We start from the raw sequence: 18,959 nt of genomic DNA, 5'->3' as shown, positions 1-18,959 counted from the left end.
AAGAGGCCATTTAGACCGACAAAGCTCACCAGCCCTATCCACTTAATTCTTTTAAAATAACATCAGGTCTAGTTTTGAAAGTTCTTAAAGTTGGTATCACTTTAGATATGGTGTCCCTAACATTCTGTACTTACTATGTAGTTACCTGCATAATTACAGAGTAACTAGGCGTCATTACCTTGTACTTGTGTGATAACTTGTCACACTATAATTAGGAACTTAATTGAAATTGTTATTCCACAATTTTTTATTTGTATATAAATTGTGGAATAACAATTACAATTGAGTGCTTAACCACAGCACTATATTGTGTTACTCAGTAAATACAAGGTAATAACACCTAGTTACTCTGTAATTATACAGGTTATTACATGGTAGGTACAGTGTAATTAGGGACACCTAATCTAAAGTGATATCCTAAAGTCCAGTCTACCACCCTACTTGGTAGCTTATTCCATGTGTCTATGGTTCACTGTGTAAAGAAAAACCTCTTAACATTAATGCAAAAATTACCCTTAACAAGTTTCCAACTGTATCATCATGTTCTTGAACTCATTTTAAAACAACAGTCTCGATCCACTGTACTAATTCCCTTCATAATTTTAAACACTTCAATCATGTCACCTCTTAATCTTCTTTTGCTTAAACTGTATAGGCTCAGCTCTTTTAATCTTTCCTCATAATTCATCCCCTGCAGCCCTGGAATCAGCCGAGTCGCTCTTCTCTGGACCGTTTCTAGCACTGCTATGTCCTTTTTGTAGCCTGGAGACCAAAACTGCACACAGTACTCCAAATGAGGCCTTCAAATACCATATAAAGTTTTAACATAAACTCTTTTGAATTGTACTCTACACATTGTGTTAAATAACCTAAACATTCTGTTAGCCTTCTTAATGGCTTCTGAACACCTTCCGGAAGTTGATAGTGACGACTCCACTATGACTCCTAAATCCTTCTCATAAGATGTACTTTCAGTTTTCAGACCTCCCATTGTGTATTTATATCTCACGTTTTTACTTCCAACGTGTTATACTTTACATTTAATTACATTAACTTTTATCTGCTACAAATCTGCCCAAGCCTGTATGCTGTCCAATCCAATAAATTCAACGGATGTTTGCAAAATGTGGGATGTTGAAAATCTGTGCAGTGTGTGACCATGTAATGAAACTCAAGTCAGTAATGGGTGGCAGAGATTTGAAAACACTAAACAGAAGTCATTGTTTTGGGATAACTGAGGGTCAATTGATCAAGGAAACTTTCATTATGAGAACAAGAAATCTTGTCTTATGTGGTTAGTTGGGAACTTGTGATTCTTGAACAAAAACCTTACTTTATCTTTTCTAAGAAGGTCTTTTCTTTGGTTTTAGGTAACGCATTCTATATATCATTAACTTGTATGTGCAGAGCAACAAGCTGCAATAAGGAGGCACCATTGAATGTGTAACATGGCCTCAAAACACAGTATGGTACCATCAAGGTGGTGAAAAAGGAACAAATGGAAGGAATGTTTAAAATTAATTTTTAAAGAAATACAATGTGGAAAAAATCCAAAGACAGCACTGAAACACAAATAATCTACTGATGATACTGACAAAATTCTTCAAAGTGGTGTAGAATAACATTTTGACAAAGAAAAATAACCACATATAAAATGGTTTGTTCATAAGAAACATAATAGGGCAGCACAGCATTTTGCGCTGCTACCTCACAACTGTAGCCTCCTGGGCTCAACCTGTATGGAAGTTCACATTGTCTCCATTTCCACGTTAGGATTCCTCTCACATCACAGAGATGTGCAGGTTAGGTCATAGACCTAAGTGAGTCACTTTGGAGTTACTTCCTGCCCTGCGTCCGATGTTACTGGCCTTATGGGTTTTCCCCTCTGTGCTTCCACAGTCTAAAGACATGCAGTTTATGTGAAGTGGGCCTAGTGTGTGTGTGTGTTTATGTTCACCCTTTGATGGACTGACACTCTTTCCAGATGTTGTTCCTGTATTGGGCTCAATAATTGCTGGGATAGGCTCTAGCTGCCCCGTGACCCTGCCTTGGGTAAGCGGGTTAGAAAAATCTATCGATGTATAAATAATGAATGAAACAAAGAATACATAAACTGTGACTATTAGAAAAGGTTGCTTCTAGTATCCTACGGAATTGAAGTCTTGCCTGTCTACACTACTTTCTCTAGGTCACGTTGTCTGTTCCAACTAGTGGTGTTTGTGGCTTTTCCACAACACCAAAGCACACACATTATTGTTTTTTGGGTGCACAGTCCTCGAGTTTACATTATATACTGTAGTCTCCGATTCCTTCGCTCTGCTGCGCTTATTACTCTACTCTTCCCTACTTTCAATTCTATTTTTTTTTTAAATTTATTTATACTTTCTGCCTATCATGCTTGCCAGCTTCCTTTGCCGAGATCCTGCTTTTCTTCTTGTTTTGTGCTCTGACCCTTAACAAATCTGACCTTCGCCTTTGCTAGTTCCAGACTGTTCACTTCTTAGCACTCGACCTACCATACCTCATTTGTTTCTTACAGCTTTCATCTCTCCACTTTCATAAAGTATTGTTTCATCCGCGTGATTCTGAGAACAAAAAGATAAGATCTGACTTGACAGTGTGCGTGAATTTGATGCCCTGTGTAATCCATTAGCAGGCTCTTGTGTTTTTGATTTGTACTTTATAAGCCATTTACGGATAAAACTGAAATTAAAGAGCTGGAGTACTTGACTGTGCTCAATGCTCTGTACAAAATAACTGATATCAGGCGAAGCTGACCTTCTAGAATATATGACACTGTGTGACAGTGCGGTCTTTGCTGTGGAATTTAAACCACAATGATGCTGGTTCAATTCCCACTCTACCTCACTTCACTTGCTAGTACTCCCTATTATGTAAAAATAAATGATGGGCATGATTGTATCTGTGCTGTTCTCAAATCTTTCAATTTAACGGTGAATCGTATATTCAAAGATATCAGAGGAAATTAAGAGCGTGGGCATTTAGGCCTAAAAATAGAAAGCACTTCTTTAGATAAAGAATTGTGGGAATCTGGAACAAACTACCAAATCGCGTAGTTAAAGAAGAATTCTTGACAACTTTCAAGAAGAACCTGGATGAGATATTAGGAGAGCTTGACTATTACCTAAACTAATAAGTCTAATGGACTGAACGGTCTCCTTTCATTTGTCAAATTTCTTTTGTTTTTAAGTTTTACCCATTTCAAGGTTGAGAGATGTGACAGCCAATCTTGGAAGCACACGGCACCAAGGAGGAATCAACCATATGCGCTGTGCCATTCCATCTCATGGCCGATGGTAGCCAGATATTCACTGATTTAGTAGCTTTACATGGTGACAAGATGCTACAAGTAAGGAACAGTGAACTCATTCGTGTAGTACTAAACAAAAGCAGTACTACAGGACTTTTTCTTTCCCCTTAGCAGAATGAATTCATCTTAACAAATAGCTGGTCAGCAACAGTACATGGGGAGGTGACATGTGGTGGACACAGATCATTACAATATCATGGAGCCCAAATTCTCGAAGTCTCCACTTGAGTCTACACTGATGCAGATTTACATTATAATGGCAGCTACTGGAAATGCTTACTTTTTCTTTAGAGAAATTGAAATATTAAATGTATACCATCTTTCCTTGAAAGCTGTAATGTTCTGATTATGCTGTCTTAACCTACATTAAGTCTTACTTTGAAATTTGTCCTTTATTGCATTCACTGCTCACATCTGCAATTTTGTGCTTAATGCTATTTTGGTAGAGCTCACTATGAAGGGCCCTACAAAATACACAATGAGCAAGCTTCATCTTCCTCATCCCGACTCTGGCTCTCGGAGTGGTAGCTGCTGGCTCCTTTTATAGCCCACCCAGAAGTGCTCCAGGTGTTTGATGACCTATTTCCGGCTGCACTTCCAGTTGTGGTGGAAGAACCACCCACACAGGCTCAGGAACAACTGCAGCACCCCCAGGCAGCACCCCTGGTTCCCGACAGGGCTGTAGGGAACTCCATCTCCCATGGAGCCCTGCGGAAATCCGAGGTTTCCATCTAGCGTTCCGGGGGAGGTACTGTTCTGACCAGGCTTACTCCACCGGTCCATACAGTGAAGAGGTGTCCCAGCCGGCCAAGGACCCTGGCCGTCTGTGACAACATACAGACATGGAAACTGCAGTAAGTGAAAAGCAACTGCCATATTTCACATATGGTGTTTTATTTAATGCATTGTACTAAAAAGCAAAAGAGTGCCGTGGCCTTGTTTATGATGTGTAAGTGGGTTTTGTATGTAAATTGAGCCTATCGAGTGTCAGATTTTTACTGCTTGCTATTTTTCTAAAAGATGTTACATACTATATGTCTAGCACCACCTGCTTTTGGGTCCTCCTTCTTGGTTACAATAATCCATTTTTATTTTCCATATACCATCCTGTTTTTTTCTTGACAAATGTTACAAGCCACAGTGGAATGGAAGGGAGTGTAATGTTTGAGGAAATATCCTCAAGTTGTCACTTACATGCACAAAGTTGCACTGTATTTCAACTGTGAGGTTTTATGGCAGGAGCCACATAGCTCCGGGGTTTAAACTCCAGCCTGGATATCGGCTGTGGGGAATTTACATGTTCTCTTTGTGTTCACAGTTGAAACTAGGATCCTCAAGCTTTGAAACATCAGTAGTAACCACTGAATCATTGGTGTTGCCTACCTGCCAAATTATGAGAATGTTTTATTTTATTTAACAAAAAAATTACATGGCGGCACAATGATAGGTGATTTCTGGGTTCAAATCTGAATACAGGCACTATCTGCATGGAGTTTGCTCATTCTCCTCAAATCTGTGTGGTTCTTTCTTCAATTACTACTGTATTACACACATCCTAATCTCCAAGTGTTGAGTGGCAGTATGAAATTGGCCAAGTGGGAGAGTGTGTGTGTGTGTGTGTGTGTATAAATCAACTGATTTCCAGTCTCCTATCTATTCCTGCATTGTTCCCTATTCTAAAAAAAGCGAGTTGGATAAAGAAATGAATCGATGCTTTGTTAGCCCTGTTTTCTGTCCTTGCTTAGCTACTGTAACCAGCATTTCTCTAATCCACATTCTGTTCCAGGAAGACCAAACGTTCATCATAGTATTAATTGTTGCAACAATACATAAATTAACATTATCGAATGTCTGCTTGTAGTACTGGCTGTAACCATTTAATTCGTTCTGCCTCTGATGTTCTGACATTTCACCAAATAAAGGCAATGAAAGCTACAGTACTGAACAGAACCAAACTGACATTCCACAAATACCAGGCATATACTTGTACCAATGACTAGTTTTTAATTTATTGCATTATACCAAAATAAAAAACAGAAACCAAATCTTATGCATGAGTCAGAGATGTATATTGCTCAACAGCAGTTTTTAAATTAATTTATTTTTGTATTTTTCCTTAAAAAAAGTCCTGTGAGATACACAGGGCAAATCAATGTCAGAAATGACTAAGGTTTCTATATTAGTAGACATTAATAATTTCATGCAGTGTACATAACATCAGCTAACCTCTTTCTTATCTCTCAGTTGTGTGAACTTTGGTGACCGCCTACATAAGCATCATTTTTCACAATCTTTATTCACTTCATCACTCCTATTTCGTATATTTGGTGAATTATTATTGTATTATTAACAACAACAATAATAGTAACAACAATAATATATTTCTGAGAACATTTGGTGCATTTTAGAACCTGCTTTAAAAGTTGCTGCTTCAGACTAAAGCACAAGTGACAAGTCCACACACTTCAGCACACTGAAGCGGCAGATAGGAGCACAAAGCAGATAGGAGAATAGAAAACTATACTTAGTGGCTATATTGTCAAGTACACCTGCTCATTAATGCACTCCTTCAAGCAACCTATATATATATATATATATATATATATATATATATATATATATATATATATATATATATATATATCATTCAGACAAGGGCAAGTGGTTTAGTCCTTATTCAACCAAACATTACAATGGATAAGGCAGTTGATCCAAGCAACTCTGTGGTGTGATTGGATTGCTGCTGTTAGACATGGTGCCTCCAGCCTCTCAGAAACAGCTTCCCTCATGGGATTTTCCACTACTACAGAGTATAGTGAATAGTGCGATAAACAAAAAACATCAAGCGAGCAGCAATTCTGAAGGAGGAAACACCTTCTTAATGAGGGAGGTCAGAGGACAATGGCTAGACTTGATTAAGTTGACAGAAAGGCCACACATACTCAGATAACTCCTCTTTAGAATGGTGAAGTGCAGAAGGGAATCATTGAATGCACAAAACAATAAATCTTGAAGCTGGTCAGCGACAGCAATAGAACTTGCCAAGTTCCATTTCTGTTAGTTAAGAACAAGAAGGTGAGGGCCATGTCAGGCATATGATCATTACAACTCTAATAATTTAATAAGAATTCTTTGCAGTTATATAGCGCTTTTCTCACTACTCAAAGCGCTCAGCAATTGCCTTGCTCAAGGGCCCAACAGAGCAGAGTCCCTATTGGCATTTATGGGATTCGAACCGGCAACCTTCCGATTCCCAGTGCAGATTCCTAGGCTCAGAGCACCACTCTGCCTCTATGACTGAAGATTTGAAGAATGTCACCTGGTATCACTAATCTCAATATTTGCCCTGACATGCAGATGGTACGGTCAGTATATGGCATAAACATCATGAACCCAAACATCATCACGCTAAACCTCAGTGGTATAGGCTGTTGTAGTGTAATGTGTGGGGAACATTTATTTGGCACATGTTAGGCATCCTAAAACAAACTGAGTATCATATGAATGCCACCGCATACCTAAACATTGTTGCTGACCATGTCCATTCCCCTTATTAGCGGACAGTATGCAATGTCACAAAGAATGCATTACCTCATGACTGTTCCACAAACATGTCAGTGACTTCTGTTTACTTCAATGGGTTGCAATCTCTCTCCAGCGTGAAATCTAACAAAGCACATTTGGGATGATACAGAAAAGGAGTTCTGCTAGAGGAATTTGTGACTTGAAAATGTGCAAGAACTGTACAATGCTATTGAGTCAAAATCCTAAAGAATGTTTCCAGGCAACAAGAGTGTCTTATCAGGTACTAGACACTCCAACCTAATAAACAGGCCATTGAATATATATTTTGTATTTAAAACACTGAATTTTAAATATATAATATATGCATATACTTGAATCATGCATTTATTTTACATTCAGAAGTAACAGACTGTGTGACAAATAGTAATGCAGTAAATGCCATTCAGATGTCCAAGTTGAACACAATTTGCTGCTGATTTTCTGCAGGCTGGGATCCTTTATGAATTATGCCAAGCCATATTTTTGAATGCTCTAATCAATTCTTGTGATTTTTTGCGCACACAATATATACATTTATTTATTTTAAACAGTTACCTTATTCAGTTTAGATTAACAGGAGCAAGACAACAACTAATGAAAATAAGGGACCGGTCCATGACAGGGCACTCTCACATACTCCTTAACTGACTCCTACCAAATCACATTCAAGTCACTAAGTGACTAACATCTTTGAGAGGTCTGAAGAAAATGGAATGTGTGGAGAAGATCTGCAAGAATACAGGGATAGCGAGTAAGCTGGGATTCAAGCACTGCTTTTCGGAGCTGTAAAGAAGCAATGCTACCCATTGTGTCAGAAACTCCATAAAGTTTCAAACTGCAGATGAATTTTCAGTATGGCAATGATTGACCACATTTTATTCTGAAGTTTTGATCTTTAAGAAACAGCATGTATATGAAAAGGTTATTAAAGGTTACATCATACAAATAAATGGAAAATTTTTAACAAGAAGTAAACTGGCAGAAAGCCATTTAATAAATGTATATTTTTAATGCTAAGCCTAATGTGTAGTACTTTTTCAAATTAAAATGGAAATTATTCTGTCTGTGATATATCAGACTTTCTGCAGAAACACATTTTTACTCTAAGATCTAGGTCAGCTTACATTTGTGGAATAGTAATGAGTCTTTACACAGTGACACAAACTCAAAATGAATGGGCAGTTCAACAATATGGGGATTTCTCTTTTGTGTGTTCTCTTGCACTACTTCTGCCTCTAACAAACCTCCATACTATTTATGGGATTTTTGTTTTGCTAACAATGTATAAATAAGTCAGATTATCCAACCTTTGGTCCATTTTTCTTGGTATACTTTGTCCTAGCGTAGGTCGGTGAAAGGTAAAGCTTGGGCCACGTGCAACAGGAGCAATGCAGAAAGCAGTTCTGGCTGGGACACAAATCCACCAGAGGACACAAACACACACTCACACATAAACTCACACTGAGCCAATTCGCCAATTCATTTTTGAACTTCAGGAAAGCTGACTCCCTCACAGAAACCCTTGACCAGCAACAGTCAACATTTGTATGCTTTTATTTTTTTGGTAAAAAAAAGTATTAAGAAATATAGTTTAATCCATTAGACTGGTATTGTAGTGCTTATCGGGTCAGTAAGATTTTGGGTGTAAACCATAGTGTACTTTGTTCTTTCACATATTATATTACCACCAGAAACAGCACACTACACGATAACTTGCAGTGAAAACACTTGACATGAGGATTCCTAGTTTTCACTCTCTGTATGTTTAGCACTGGTTTGGTCAGAGGTTGATGCTCGTGCTGCTTCCTGAGCAGCTCTTCTATTCTCCACACTAGCGACCCACTTCATCTCTTCTTTCGTCGGCATCTTTTCGTGCTAAAACTGATTAAGTCAGTGTTTGTGTTGCAATTACTTAGTACGTTTTCCTTAATTTTTCACTTAAGCTGGCACTTAAGTCTTCAATCTGCCTCAACAATGATTTAAGATATGAAGAGGTAGGGGAAGTGACGGTGAAGGTGGTAGGAATGAGAACGGCGCTCATATGCATGCGCTGCATGGCCGCCCTGCTGGCCACTGCAGAGACTTGATTCTACAATAAAATAAAATAAAAATAAAAAGAGGAATAATCTTGGAGGCCAATCATCATCCCGAAAGAGAATAGTAGACGTCATGTAGTATACATGCTAAATTTCAGGTCAATAGGTCAAACGGTTTGTGAGCTGCAGGTGATTTAAAATCCTGGACAAACAGCCACGGTAGCATCTATATATATATCTATATATCTATATATATATATCTATATATGTATATATATACAATTCACTAAGCCGCCGACAAGTAGACACCCATGGAAAGCACGCAAGACAGCCATGCCCACCAACTCTAAGACCATTGGATACGACGACAAGTCGCAGAGCCACGCCCACCAACTCGGACGCGACGCCTCGGAAAACACGCCGTCATTTATGTTCGTCTGTGCTACAGTCCATATGCACCTCTGAGCCACATTGACTTTTCGGTTACGACGCACGACGTGTAACGACGTGTAGCCTGTAAACTGTTTTACACACTACAAACAGCAATTCGCATCCGCGACAAACATGCGTCTTCTTAGATGGTCCTGCAGGAACACGGAAAACGTTTCCCCGCCCACCAACACTCCTTATTCCCCGGCCCACGTCCACCCTCGCTCTCTAGGCATTCACACTGCCTGCTCATGTGCCCGGATGCAACAACTTACCGACCACCCCGTAAGTCGATTTCGTCTGTGCTAGGAGTCCACATGCACCTCTGAGCCACGTTGACTTTTCATTATTCTTTTCGGTTACGACACCCAACTGCGTCCACCATCGAAAACCATGGGAATAGAACAATGAAGCCCCACCCAGAAACTCTACCCCTCCTCCCACGTGATAGGGAACGCACCTCAGAGCACTGCCCGCCAACTCGAACAGCTCATCAAACACATACTCACTCGCTTTGATCTGTGCTGCGGTCCAAATCCAGCTGTGAGCCACGTTGACTGTTCATTTGCCCTCCATGGCTACCGCTTCAAATGTTTTTCATGGAAACAACACTTCTTTCGATGTTATACAGATTCCTGCATCAGGTAACTGCACGCGCGCTACACTGAATGGATCAACATGTGTCTACCCGGCGCAGAGAGGCGTGGGTAAGCCGTTGAACCCCATTCGTGCTGGAAACCGGGGCAAGCAATTGTTCCCCACGAACAAGGAATTCCCAGTAAGTGCGGGTCATACGCTCGCACTGATTATGTGCCTGCCCTTTGTACATCCCAACCCCCCCCCCCCCACTACTACCATGGTCGGGTGACTTGGTGGATTATATATAGAAAAGCAGCCAGAACCGCAAAGAACAATGAAAAGTCTACGTGGCTCAGAGGTACATTTGGACTGTACCAGAGACAAAAGCAAATGAGGCGCTGTTTGGAAAATGAACAGTCAACGTGACTCACAGGTGCATGTCGACTGTGCAAAGACGAAAACGACTCCGGTGACGAGTTGGGGGTGGGCACATGAGCAGGCAGTGCATACTGAACGAGAAATCAGCAGACTAGCATGACGGAGGGGGCGGAATGGGCATCCTTCCCCTCTCCTCCTGTTCCGCCCTCAGCGCCCGAGCGCCATCCACCCCCGTCCCTCGCTCTGTGAGGAGAAGGCGCAACGGCGGTCCTCCAGTTTTCAGTCATGAACAATTGTATGTTGGTTCGTACCATGCATTGTTACAATGTTACTTTTCTTGGTGGTTTATTAAATTATGGATTTTTCAAATGTTAATTTTTTCCCTGTGCTTAAAAATCATTAAAAAAGCGACCTGATTATGCGGTTGGCTAGTATTATATAAGAAGATAATACTTATTACCTTATGTGCAGGTTTTCATTGACCTTTTTTGTGTAAATAGAGATGATCTGACCCATTGTATCACACAAAAAAGGTTTCAAGAGTCATGCAACAACAAAATTTGGAACCGACAGCCCTGACTGATAGCAGTTATAAAGTAAAGAAATAAATATATATACTCTATGTACAAATTATCCATCCACCCTTCTATTTTCCGAAGCACACGCCCTGTCCTGGGCTGCCTAGATGCAGTGTTTATCCTGGCAATATTAGGCACCATGCAAGAACTTTGTGGATGGGGCACCAGTCTATCATAGAGTACACACAAGCACACACATACACTGGGCATATTTAGAGTTGCCAATTAACTTAACATGCAAAAAACATTTTATATATTATAATATATATATATATATATATATATATATATATATATATATATATATATATATATATATATATATATATATATACACACTAGACAAAGAGCCCGTTTCGACAACGTAAGATGAAACGGGCACGAGTTTGTGTCAGCAGTGTATGAAGAACAAATGATAAGTAATGAAGTTGTCTTGTAAGGATTGTAGTCCGCTTTACTCATTGCTGTACAGCCTTGTACTGTTAGTTGATGAATTTTCCAGGCCTATGATGAATGTTCCAGTACAATATGGAATAGTAATAAGTATAAGCACCACAAACCTGATATAGGTGTATTGAATGAATGCGTAATTGAATCAGAATGCGTAATTAAGCCTCCAGCTGTAGTCGAAATCGCCTTTCAGGCCTCTAGAGCTTTAATCGAAGTCGCCTTTCTCTTTGAATTTTTGCGGTTGTAAATCCGCCGCCTGCCACGATGTTGGGGTTGGATGTCGGTCTCGTAAGGTTTTTCGGGCAGCTGCGCAGAAGGCGACTGCGCATTCGGCTTCGGACGGACGTGAGTGAGTGAGTGAGTGAGGAGGCAGGCGAATTATGTATTAAGATATATTTATATATAAAGAGACTAGACGTTCGTCCATCCATCTATTGTCCATGACCTTGCACAGGCGTAATGTTGTCCTGAGCCCACATGAGGGGGGGAATGTCCAATTAACAAAGGCTAGTAGCTGGCGTAAGACAGTAAACTGTGCAGCATACATCCATGCATTATTTTGCCTGGTGCCCATAACAGGGCTAGAATGTCCAATGAAGAAAGGCAACAAGACGTAGAAAGAAAGAGAGATGTAAGGCATATCTGATGAACAGAGATTCGTAGATGCAAGACACAATCGAAAAAGACTGACTTTACATTGTTCCATTGTTTTAATAAACGGGCATTTCGCTAGGCTAGTATTTTGATAAAAAGTTAAATTGAGAGGAAACGTCATAATTCAGTGTCTGAGTAGGAGCCAACCCCAGCAAAATCAAGAGTAATAATAATAATAATAATTTACATTTATATAGCACTTTTCTCACTATTCAAAGCACTCTTCGAGCAGGGAGGACCAAGGAAGTGAACCCACATTCTCCATATAAGGCTGAAACGAGCGCTGGACTGGATAAAAACAGTCATCCACTTATCCACACCAGTTTAATTTAGACATGACAGCCATCTTTGAAAGGTTGTCTCTGAACTGTAAGTAAAAGGTGAAATCTACAAGCCAAACCCAACGTAGTTGGTGTAGATTGTTCCAAACCCATACAGTGGCATCCCAGGCATAAATTAACCTTTGGATCAGGCATTGTGATGCAGGAAAACTGACTATTGTGCAAGTAATACTTAGTGAGGAATATAAATCGAAACCAAATGATGACATTTTTGTGCCTCCTCTAAGCTGATGTCCATTTTTATATTCAGTATACAGTATGAATTACAGATTAATTTACAGTATTTCCCTCAAGGTGCTTAGAATCTAGGCCTCTTTTCAACCTGTGTATTATTTCAGTCGTTATTTGTGACATTCTTTATGGATTAAAATTATCACTTGGAGATTATACAATTTTTTATTCCTGCCAATACAATTACCCATTTACCTTTCATATCATACTTAATATAATGTCTGAATCTGCTGCACATTTTGAAAATTATTAATGTTTCCCTTGTTGTCACAGACTAATCCTGATTAGACACATACAAGTGCATAAAATGTTATAAAAAACAACATACATTTTCACAAGTGATTTGACTAAAAGCAATCACTTTACGTTCATTGATCCATTAATTTTCTACATCAATTAGTTCAATTCTGTGCCTAGTTCAGCAGCATTTAGCACAAACAGGAATCCACTCTGGACAGGACACAGTCCGTCACAGGGTACACTCACACACACACACACGGCCACTTATTAGAGGTCAGATTAGAGATCCCAGTTAAGCTAACATGCACGTCATTGGGGTGTGGGAGAAAACCCACTGTACCTAATGGAAAACCCACAAATTCCTAGGAGAATGTGTAATACTTCACAAAGACAAAAACTAGGGATACAAACTTAAGTTTCCTTGAGCTGTGTTATGCTCAATAAGAGAAATGAGAAACAATATATAATATATACCTGTTGAGTGTACAGAACATAAGTGGTATGAAAATTACATTTTCAATATACACTGTCGCTTGTGATATTTTCTCAGTAATGTATTTCTCTTTCACTAGCCGTCCCCAGCGAAAAAGGACAGTGAGGAGGGCCCTGCCTGGCTCTCTACTCCTAAAGTCACGCTTCCCCCTCCCTTCGGCCTGCAGCCTCTGTCTCAGATTAGCATGAATATATCGCTCCTGTAAGCAAACTATGATTCTTAGTGCGATGAGAGAAGTTGCAAACTTAACCAGAATGCTCAAGCAAATTATAGAAAAAAAACTCGATGTAAATCCATTAAGTATTTCTCTCGTGAAATGCGAACAGACAGACAGACAGACTTTACATATATAGAGATTATGGTATTTTACTTATAATCTTCAAATATAAAAAGTAGTGAAGACTTTCTGTAGTTTCAGGATTTTTTTACATTGTTAAAGACTAGTACTTTAAAATTTTGAGACTTTTTGCATGATGCACTTCATGTGCTTCATCCTGTCAAGACATTTAAACAAATGTATCAAAAGCTCATGTGTTAACACAGAATGTGTCCAACATTGCACTAACCTCTTTTGAGTTAAGCTGATTTCCATTGTACAGATTTGCGTGTGAGAAGCAGCCAGCTGAAAGTCTCTGATTCTGTTCATTCTCAAGCATATCTAACAGTTCAGTGAGGTTTTCTGATTGATTCTGTGTAAAGGCAAATCTCGATTTCTGCTGTACATGGAAGTAGTCACAGTTAGAAGTCAGGCAGTCACCAGCTGAATATTCACAGGCCTTTATTACCTTGTCAATAGCTCCATAGTTTGATCGTGAATCTGCTGACCTAGGACATGAAGCCAGGTTGTTTATATTCCAGTGCTCGCCTGAAATCTGTTTGTCTTTCATTTTTGCATTTTGGCTTGTGAATCCATTTCTCATATCTTGTACTTTCAGTTTTGCATTATTTGCTGTACCATTTAGAATGGATTCCAACAGGACTGAACCTTTGCTCTTTGGCCAACGCTTACCGTTTTCATGACACATCACTGTACAGGAAAGTCCATTGTTATGAATGGCATCAAATGGTGTACCAGCTGCCTTAGTCTCTTCAAGTAAGGAGTTGTTATACATTGCTCTACTACCCTTTTCATCATGAAATAAACTTTTGTTGAATTGAGTATTTATTACTTTTAAAGTGTCTTCATTCGGAGTCCGGTAATTTCCATGAAAGGATGAAGAAGAGTCAATGGTAAATTCTCCATTTTTTATTGGACTGCACAGACCACTAGAGTCTTTTGCAAACTCCATTTTTGCAGAATTATATTGAGAATCAGGATGGTTTGGATTCTCAGATGGCTTGTCTAGGATACATTCACTCTCAAATGACAATATATCAAAATCTGAATAGGACTTTTGGACTGATGTATGAACAGAAGACTTGCTTCCAAGCTTGCTAGCATCACAAGACCACCTGCTCTGACAGCAGTTAGTAGTACAATTTGAATACACTGGCATTGTATTAGTGAAGAACCCAGAATCTGTGAGCATTTTTCCTTCATTCTCCTGTAACAGAGCTCCAAACTTTTTTAAAACTAATGGGCTATTACACTTCTTGTCAGACACTGATGTAACAGACTCCGACTTTACTTCTGTTACTGGTGAACTGATGGCCTGTGACACAGGAGAACTTGCAAGATGCCAAGATGTAGTGCGTGGAGGAACAGGAGGGGCTTCCTTCTTATTCAAGACAGACATCTCTGCTTTATCATCCTTGGGTCTGTAAGCTTCATTTATGCGTGAGTCCACAAACGCCCAGTTCAATGTGTTGTTGTCTTCTGACATCTCTGGGCTGAGTTTAAGCCTTTCAAAGTTTAAGGCAAAATTTATGTCAGCTTTGTTTTTCTCATTTTGTAATTTTTCAGATTCTTCCACAGTTGAAGAAAGTGTTCTGTTCCTATTAAAAAGACAAACAGGACAAAATAAAAAATAATATGTACTCTTAAATGACGAATGCTGCATCAGCAAATGAATAGAACCGAACGGATCATAATTATCTACAGTTCTTCCTTCCATCCACCCATTCATTTTCTGCACCTGATTTTTATATTACAGGGTCACGGCAAATCACAGCCTATCTTGGCAACATTGAGCGCAAGACTGGATGGAACAGCCGTGTCTTGTTGGAGACATGAATATACTCATTCACAGTGTGCTCATTTAACATAATGCGCACATCTTTTGTATGTGGTAGGAAACCACAGAACTGGGAAGAAAATAACAGGACAATGAGCAGACACTGCACAGACACTCACCATTTCAGGAGCTGAATCCAAGCTTCCTGGAACTGTGATGCAACACTTTTAACTTCTATGTATAGTGCTTCTTTAAATCAAATTAACCAAAAAGTGGCTCAAAATATTGCTAGTTCTTCTCAGCTTCAGGGTATATTGATATTTACTAAAATTAGTATATTAACATTATGCCTTACTGTAACAACCTTCTAAGAGTTACATTTATCTTTCTTTCGGGTAATTTTTCCACACTTCTGTTTTTGAAAATAAAATTGTATTTATTTTTAGCCACAGTACTCAATTTGTGTTTAATTAACATCATGGCTAGCATCAGGAATGCTCTCCTGTTTCAACATTGGCACATGCATCAATGGATAACATGTCAAGTGCTATCTTAAATTATTACCTGTATTTTACTTTAAAATTAAGGATAGACTCCTAACAAAAATAATTAAAGAACAGAATTTCAAGTTACCTGCTAAGCACTCTTGACTATAATTACTGGTCCAAATGATTATTCTCATCTCTAGCTCTCAAAACACGAAATACTATTCCCAATTCACTCTTTTTCTAGTCGCATCATACATAATAAGTCTACCTTTTTTTTTTCCAGAAAATATATATTAACTGCAAAATATTAAAATATTGTGACCTACCTTTTTGGAATGGACTTCTTTCTAACTTCATCTTGATAACTGCATAGTTCTGCGCTTACTTTAGCAATCTCCTTTAAGGCCTAAAACAGTTGGAAAACATTAGCACCGAGATCTTGTCTAACAATGATATTTCAATACAATAAAGTGTGTTATCACTTACTGCGTTCAGTGCACTGGTATATTTCTTTTTATCATTTCCAGAGGTATTACTGTTAGGGAAGTCATTATCCATAGAACTCCCTGGGTTTAAGTAGTCCATCCATGCTGGCTCATTTGGGCTAGAGGATGAAATATGTTTTGTTTCATGCTTATGAAGAATATGCTCCATTTCTGTCATATCAACTTCATTATTTCCTTGATTTTCCTGGTCATTTATTTCATTCAGACTGCTGGATTCAGAACTGGAGGAATGTAAACGGAGCCTTAATCCTTCATTACCGGTATTGTACTCCTGCCCATTCACTCCATTCTCCCTTCTTGCCTTAACTTCATTGTACAACTAAAAAAAAAAAAAAAGCATCAAAGGTTTATTGTTTACAACTTAATAAAGATCTCCAGTACCATCCTAAAGGAATGCAAAGTAAAACAGGAAGATAGCTAGCAGTTAATTTTTATCGACTTTAAAGGCAAAGTGTCAGATTATCTTGGGATGACTCGATACGGGAGCTGACAAGTGGACGTCTGCCCTGCTGGATTCTGTCACTTAATAAAGGATACACTGATAAGCACTGGTGAGCTCAATATCCTGTTTCTGTCACTTTACTTCTTAATCATCTTATAAGTCTGAAGAGGCATTCTTAATAAATCTGAATACAATCAAAAAGTCATCACTATAATATTTTGTGGCTGCACAAAATCCCCTAGTAGTTACATGGATAATAGGCAAACTCATAATGGACAGCAATCAGGATTCAAACTAGGAGCATGCATTTGGAAAGCCTCAACTCTACGCACTGTGTCACTGTTGTTGTCTTTCCATAAACTGCATTACGTTTACCGCATGTCTTTATAAATTTATACTATCCCTTACCACACACATACTTCACAGAATCAAATTTTCTAGAAGCATGTTTAACATGTTTAAAAGTGCTTTAAAGTACACTTGAATATTTTGACAAACAAAAATAACTGCAGGTGACTGCACATCATGGCTTGTCACGTGTCCACATATGATGGGTAGTGTCACAGAAGTGTTCTGGAGACCGAAGAAAGGTTAACTGTTAAAAATGAAAGTTTAAATGGTCATGACAGCTAGTTAGCAAGGCAAGAAAGTTGAGAGATGAAACAAGCTTTCTTTCCTCCTTTCTACTCAATTACATCTAAGCATTGGGTGGTTATGGTACTTTTATTTTTTAATACAGAAAAAGCAAGACATCCTTGGAAAAACCTACAAATGCTTCAAAAGTCACTAATCTCACTTTCCATCCATTTAGCACCTGTATTACCTGATCAGGTGACAAACAACATGGACAGTATATTACAAAGCTTTTTACAAATATAGATTAACTAGTTGTACCCTGTGGCTTTGCCCACATAGTAATGAAACAGGACAAACTTTAAAAATCAATAGACGTTGGCACTGTATCTGATCGTGTTCAGCTCTGACGGGAAAGCGTTCCCCACATGGGGAGAAAAGCAGCATGGCCATGATATCTCTGGCAATCAGCAGTTACCTCTAAAACACATGAAGCTCTGGTCTCTCTCTCAAAAACATCAAACGTTATTCCTTAACAATCTGTAGATGATAATGTCTGTTGAACAAACAGGTATCGCTAGCTAAGCGGAGGCAAGGTGCACTCCAACACGTGGCGAGACGTAGACTAACTCAAACAGAGGCTTATATATATATATATATATATATATAGATTACTCGCTGTTGATTTTTGTTCAGTGATTACAGCAAAAATAGAAGGCCAAACCAACAAAGGAAGAATGTAATGTATAAGTACGCTGTACTTGTATAATGATGTTAGGGCCTGTAAGATGAAACACACCAGGGTAACAAAGTATAATCAATTGCCATTACTGTTCTGTAACAACTTGTTCTTTAAAGGCACAGGGAAACACGTTTGCTAATTATAAGGCAAAGAAATCTCTTATTCAAAAGCTTGTGTATTTTTTTTAAATATTTACTGTAAGGTAGATTCTGCAGCATAAAGATTAACACTAATTTAGTAAAGCTCTAAGGCATTTTCTATGACACACGTAAATTTCCCAGTGCTGTACCTCTTCTATCTTTCTCTGCATATCTTTCAGCTGACTTTCCCATTCTTTTCTTTCCAAGTCAAAACGCTCCAGCAGCTCTCCTTTCTCTCTCAACCAACCCCGCTCATTGTTCTCCAGCTGCTTTCTCAGGTCCATTGCAGCAGTGTGTGTGTCTGCCAGCAGCCGCTTTTGCTCCTCTCGCTCTCTCTTAAAGGTTCCCTTTGGCTCAAGAGCTGTTTTGTCAATGTAGTAATTGCTTCTTTTTGTCTCCAACTGCAGTGAAAAGATATTAAAAAAAAATCACAAAACATGTCAATTACATTTTGAGATGTCTGGATTATTTCTTTGATAAATCAATGCTATTTTCTTGTTGGCAAGACTTCCATAAAAAAAAAATCAAGGAAAAGTGATATATAAAGAGAGTGAAATGCAGTAGCTAAATTTAAGACTAACAACATTTTTAAAGTGTGTCATATTTTTTTGAGTTTGCTGTCAAATACTGTATATTGCAGTCTATATTTA

The 18,959-nt window shown here is 38.7% G+C and overlaps 1 protein-coding gene across 2 annotated transcripts in view; it reads right to left on the bottom strand.

Annotated features, from left to right (window-relative positions):
• The window catches only part of LOC114648568 (protein SOGA3-like), a 67,041-nt gene that overhangs the window by 799 nt on the left and 47,283 nt on the right, over nt 1-18,959 (bottom strand). For both annotated transcript variants that reach the window (XM_028797674.2, XM_028797668.2), the window contains exons 3-6: nt 18,459-18,710; nt 16,393-16,731; nt 16,233-16,312; nt 13,871-15,239 (exon numbers count right to left, since the gene is read on the bottom strand). In XM_028797674.2, coding sequence (XP_028653507.1) covers nt 13,871-15,239; nt 16,233-16,312; nt 16,393-16,731; nt 18,459-18,593 — 1,923 coding nt within the window. In that variant the 5' untranslated portion in view covers nt 18,594-18,710. The remainder of the gene's footprint in view (nt 1-13,870; nt 15,240-16,232; nt 16,313-16,392; nt 16,732-18,458; nt 18,711-18,959) is intronic.

Source organism: Erpetoichthys calabaricus, chromosome 3 (genome assembly GCF_900747795.2).
Source record: "Erpetoichthys calabaricus chromosome 3, fErpCal1.3, whole genome shotgun sequence".
In the NCBI taxonomy this organism is placed as follows: domain Eukaryota; kingdom Metazoa; phylum Chordata; class Cladistia; order Polypteriformes; family Polypteridae; genus Erpetoichthys; species Erpetoichthys calabaricus.
The sequence above is the reverse complement of the archived record's forward strand: the minus strand, read 5'-3'. Positions and strand labels throughout refer to the sequence as shown.